General features: G+C 41.0%; 1 protein-coding gene across 7 annotated transcripts in view; it reads right to left on the bottom strand.

Moving 5' to 3' along the window:
- Positions 1 to 2615: 2615 nt before the first annotated feature.
- Positions 2616 to 6000, bottom strand: part of SNX10 (sorting nexin 10) — a 35454-nt gene continuing 32069 nt past the window's right edge. For all 7 annotated transcript variants that reach the window (XM_071429240.1, XM_071429245.1, XM_071429241.1 and 4 more), the window contains 2 exons: positions 5257 to 5472; positions 2616 to 4813 (listed from right to left, as the gene is read on the bottom strand). In XM_071429240.1, coding sequence (XP_071285341.1) covers positions 4735 to 4813; positions 5257 to 5472 — 295 coding nt within the window. In that variant the 3' untranslated portion in view covers positions 2616 to 4734. The remainder of the gene's footprint in view (positions 4814 to 5256; positions 5473 to 6000) is intronic.

Below are 6000 nucleotides of genomic sequence, written 5' to 3'. Positions count from 1 at the left end.
AATGAGTTCCAAATTCCTTACATCACGATAACAGGTTAAGACTGGTCAATTAATTACATAAATCCTTCCCGATTCATTGTGCATTTTGAGGCGTGATTGTGTCTTACATAACCGGGTGACACAAGGCCTTTTGGCTCTCGCTGTTCCACAGAAAGGCCTCCATTTAAAGCAGCCTGCCTGCCACCGAGACCGGCAAATGTCACACCTGGGCTCTGCGCGGGGTCCCAATTGCCTTTGTATAAAAATATAAATAAATTAATTAATCAATAGTAGCATGTGCTTTCAAAATAGGGCGGAGCTGTGGGGGTCGGTGCACGGAGGGCGGCGGGGGCTTTCCCGTGGGGCGGCAGGTGATGCCCCCGCCACGCCGACTGCGCCCCTCCCCGGCGCGGTGAGCGCCTCCCTGTTTCGCCCGGCTGCGGAGCTCCGCGGCTGCGGGAGGAGCTCAGGGATGGGGGGAACCGGTGGAGAGCAGGAAAACGCAGAAATGACCCAGAAACGCTGGGCAGCCCCCGCGGAGAGCCGCGCCCGCGGAGCGCGCTCCCGGCGCGGGGCCGCGCCCGCTCCGCCCTGGCCCCGCCCGGCGGCGGCTCCTGCTGGCGCACAGCGCCCCCTGGCGGCCGGCGGCGGGCGCGGAGCGGGCGCGGCCCCTCCTTCCGCGGGGGCGGCAGGGAAGGAGGGAGGCAGGGAAGGAGGGAAGGAGGGAGGGAAGGAGGGAGGCCGGGAGCGCTGCGGCAGCGCTGTGGCCGCCCCCGCCCCGGCTCCCCCTCCGCCGTTGCCATGGGCTGCGGTTGCCACGAGTTACCGGATGAAGGCTGGGCGGCCCCGCTCCCTGAGCAGCGGGCGCGGGGCGGAGCGGGGCGGAGAGCGCGGCGGCGCCAGGTAAGGCTCTGGCCGCGCTCCGCTCCGCGGCCCCGGGGCAGGGCAGGGCAGGGTGCGAGGAAGGGCCGGGCCGGGGCGCAGCGGGGAGCGCGATCCGGGATGCTGCCGTCCTTTTCCCTTTTTCCCCGCGTTGGTTGTTTTGTTCTTTTTTCCCCTGTCCCCCTTTTTCAAGTCCTCCCGGCCGCTCGTAGGGCTGCGGAGCCCCGTGGGCGCTGCCGAGCCGCTCCGGCGGGCGCACACGCACCCACGGCCGCGGCCGCCGAGCATCCACGGGCGCCCCGCTAGCCCAAAAGCGAGCCCGAAGGCCGCAATTCGATTTCTGTTTTACAAGGCCATTTGAATTAATTTATAAGGAGGTTTTGTTCCAGAAGGCAAAGAAGCGACTTAACCCGTTATGGTGCATTTTTAACACCGAAGGAGAGAATAATTGTAATCATTTCCTAAAGCGTTTAGGCCTTTCGTGAAAACAATCAGCCCGAGACTGGAAATTATTCTTTACATTTTTGCTACCTCATAAAAGCTAGGGAAGAAAAGTAAAGCCCCCGGTTCTTAGCCCTGAGCCTAGTCCTGCAATTATAGGGAAACAACACAGGACCATACAAGGTTTATTCTTCTTATCCATACCGTGTATAACAGAGCAAGTCACAAACAGTTTTTGTTTCAATAATTCATAGTAATTATGTAAAATTTAAATATTAATCTGGAAAACAAATTCATTATGTCACCTGTCAAAAAAATACATGGACACCGAAGTATGCACTGTTCTACAGTGTGGGATTTAGAGTGTAAATTTCCTTCCGTGCTCATAGAAATACATTGCAATATAAGCAACAATTTGCACTCCAAATACACCATCTTTGTGGAGTTTCTTTGCTGTTCTTTTTGTAAAAAATGTAAAGTGGAAACCCAAACACAGCAGAGTGTGTGTGTGTATACACAGTGTGTATATATATCTACACATATATATACTATATATATATGTATACATATATTTATGTATATATACACATATTACAAAAATAACTGAAGAATAAATTACATGTGGTAAGTCATAAAGTGATTAGGATATTGATATTGAAATAAAGGAAACCTCACTGTCAGGTTTAAACATGAGCTAGAAAGTAGTAACTTGTTTTATTTAATTACTTAAAAGCTTTTAAGAAATCATCATAAAAATGAGGATGTAAAGCTATAAGCGAAAGAGGGAAAAAAGCTTTTGAATGCAGAATTATTGCAATTAGATATAATGTAATCTGATTACTACTTCTAATTTATAAATTAGGTATTATCCTGTTTTTAAAAAAAGCTAGCAGGAAATGTCAGCATTGTTCAAAACTAAAAAAATGAGAATCAAAGTACCAGTGACAACTGATCAAACTGTGTGTCATAGTGCTGAAAAATTACCAAATCATTAAAGTAAAAAAAGGCATTAAAATTATTTTTTGTTTAACATTTACATTTGTAAAAGCTACATTTAATGTTCTTATGAAACAAAATACTTAAAGCCTTTATATGTGATTATATACAGCTGATACATGAAGGAGACATACTAGAGAGCATGGAGTACTTTCCCTCCCCCATTACGAAGAAAAATTCTAGTAACAGTAGCTACACAAACAACATTCAAAAGATAAATATTTGAACAAATTTCTGTCAAAGTTCAGAAGAAAGTTATAGTAGTCTTAGATTTTTTTAACAGAATGACAAAGAAAATAAGAGAATAACAATAGAGCTATTAGAAAACAAACATTTATTTCAGAAACATCTTCATTTGGAAAACACTTGCTGGTGTACTGATAAGCTCCTAGAATTAAAAAATGCAATTAGCCACAAAGGCTCTCCAAACCTTGTGTTTCTGTAATTTTTGTCAGGTACTGAGGATGTGTTAGTAAGCCAGAACTGTAAAGTGCTTTAAGAGTTTAGCTCAATCTTTTAAAACAAAAGAAAAACTACATTGTCTTAAATAAAAATGGTAATATTCTTCTCAACATTATTCCAGTTTTCCTTTTTAAATTCTTCCCACCTTTTAAATAAATTTGCTAAACAATTTTTTTGTAATGTGCTATCTTAAAAATAATATAGAAAAAAAAATCAAATAATGAAAATCTCTGAAAGTTACTGCCAGTAACAGCTGTTTTTAAGCTGCTTTTAGTGATAACTTGTTGCTTTAGTTAAGCATTATCACTTTTACATTAAAAATAGCGTTGCTGCTAACTCACATAGAAGCTGAGACGGTGAATAGATACATTTGTGCAATTCAGTAAGACCGAGCAAAAAGATACACGGATATTTATCTTACAAAGTGCTACCATCAACAAAATACAGTGGCTTAAAGTAGTTACCTAAGAGATGTTATTCCCAGGCTACTAAAACCTGTTTCTAAAATTACACAGATTCCCAGCTGGATGCTTTAAAAGAAAAAAAACATGCCCACACATGTTTATGCTACCCCTTACTAGCTGTCTATTTAATAATCTGTTGTTTCTGTAATTCACATGTTTAAAATGCTCCTTCTTTGAAAGTAACCACAGTTTTCTTTAAAAAGAAAAGAAAAAGAAAAAAAAGGGGGCCATGTATTTACATCCATTTCTAGGCCGGTAACTACCGCACTGAAGTTAATAGGAGCTTTGCTAGGGTGATCAGACCCCCTAGCTCTTTTTAATAGCAGTTAAATGTCAAATATAAATACAACACCACAGTGAAACATACTCCTTTGACAGGATCTGGGACAAGACACTACGCAGCTGCTGTGAACAATAAAGAGCAAAACTGACGTTTAATCAAAATAAGTGTTGGTGGTTAAGAAGTTGTGTTCAAGCCTGCCTTTTGTTTGTGAATAAAGTCAATATTCCAACGTGGTAACTACAGCCACAATGAAATCAGCAGCTCCTGTAACTCACGGAGAGTGGAGAGGGCCACATCCATGCAGGGTGTTACAGCTATGTGATTATCATCATTCACAGAGGGAGATACTCCCCACTCTGCTGCTGAACCAAAACACCTCTACCAGCACCTTCAAATATAGATGCCTAAAGTTAAACATGTTGGGTGAAATCCTGGCCCTAGCGAGGTCAGTGCAAAATTCAGCCATTGGTTTCGATGGACCTCATCCAGGATTTTCACTGGGAATGAGTATCCATAATTCCTTGGGAGCTGAGAATCTCCAGCAAGCCTAGAAATGATGTAATTTTTATTTATATTTCTAAACTTCTAAGCAACCATGCTCAAGAATTTTTGCCTTCAGTACTTATGCATGATAAAACCAATCTTTCCATAAACATTACAGAAGGACCAGAGGAAGATGTATTTATATCTCAAATTGTCAGCAGCATATAGTTTGTACCAATGTTGTTTTGCTGATGTTGCTGAGCTACTTTAAAAAGTGAGTACCTTGGTGGGGTGTGTAATTTCATCACCGATGTCAAATGACTTCTAAAGATGAAACTTCTCTGATGCAAATTACTAAAAGATGCTTTGAATATGTTTGATATGATATACCAACTTTTAAGATGAGGAATTAAGTTATCTTTATTTTTTAAATCTGAGACACGCACTCACTGAAGGAATTATTTTAACTGCCACATATGTCAGAAGAGCATGACTTACCCAATACTGAGATTTTAATAGTCACAAAAACATAAATATAGACCTTCACCAAGATACATTAAAAAAAAAATCACCAAAAAGATAGGCCTGTTTTGAGTATTTTGTAAGGACATATGGTTGCATTAACAATGGGTCTTTCAGATTCATGTTACCAGACAGCCCTGCTTGTGTGGTACACACATAACCAGTAAACAAAGCAGAAACTGCTCTGTACTGTCCTTAAGGTAGCAATACAGGAATGATTTTTCATGATTCTTCAGAAGCGGGGCTTGCTTTACATCCACATGAAATGCTGTCATCACTAGGTCCGAGCCCGGAGGATGAACTGCAGAAAAGGGGAGAGGGGGGGAGGAGAAAAAAAAAATAAAAGGAGGAAATTGGTTTTCACAACACACTCAAAGCCTGAGTAACAGAGGAGAACTTTAATTATCTCCAGTCACAAAGAGAGACAGGAAATTTGGACTTTTAATTAGCCATTTGGAGTGCAGTTGGATATTTTTTTTAGCAAGATAATTTAAACGCGAATAATTCAAGTCTGACTAAATGAAATTCACATAATCAGAATGCAGATAATTGAATTTCTACTGCATTCATTAATTCAGTGTGGAGGTGTGTGTGAAGACTTCTATGATGAGCTGTCACAGCTCAATAAAATCTCAGTCAATTAATTTTTTCATTATCTTAGTATTACATCAACAAAAAAGTGAAGCATGTGCATGTGTATGTATGGATATATAATCTCAGAAAGTAAGGATATACAGAAATCACCTCTCTGAATCAGAGTCTGCATCGTTTTTTCCTTGTTTTTCCTCTTCATCTTCTATAGGAAAACGTCTGTTCAGAGAGGCGAAACTGAGAATGGCATCAGCAACAGAGTATTTGGTCTGTCCAGACACACAGGCCTCCATGTCCTCTGGGCTTAGCTGAGTCTGTAGGAAGAGGTGAAGCCTACTATCTGAGAGCAATAATGCATCTTGTAGGATCCTGGAAAAGGAAAAAAAGGCAAATGTTTATATATAACCTGCACACACTCATATAATATATATATATATATTCTAAAGTGTTTCCCTAGAACAAATTCTAAATGATGCCCTGCTTTTAAAGTTTTCAGATGAATCCTAAATCAGTAACAGAAGGCAATGAACATATTAAAATGATTAGGTGCGTGTTACTTTCTTATTACATTATTTGGAATTTTAGGTGAGTAAAAACATGAAGCTAATAGTTAGGCACATCTGCTATTAGAATAACTTCAAGGACATTTCTTCCATTTAACCATCTGCTATTACCACATGGATCAATTAATGATTTTTAGGCAGTTGGAGGCATATACTCTTACAAAAATTTGGTCTCTCTCTTTTTTTTTGTTAGCCAAGCTTTTATAAAAATGACAAGTCACCGATTTGTTTGGTGGAGTAAAGAAGTGTGTAGAGAGACAGTGCGTAGGCAGAACAGACTTCATATACGTGCAACATCAGGACTTTGGAATACCTGTCAACATCTGAGCCAACA

This window comes from Agelaius tricolor, unplaced genomic scaffold (assembly GCF_023055355.1).
Source record: "Agelaius tricolor isolate 1412-34295 unplaced genomic scaffold, bAgeTri1.0.p SCAF_6, whole genome shotgun sequence".
Taxonomy (NCBI): Eukaryota; Metazoa; Chordata; class Aves; order Passeriformes; family Icteridae; genus Agelaius; species Agelaius tricolor.
The sequence above is the reverse complement of the archived record's forward strand: the minus strand, read 5'-3'. Positions and strand labels throughout refer to the sequence as shown.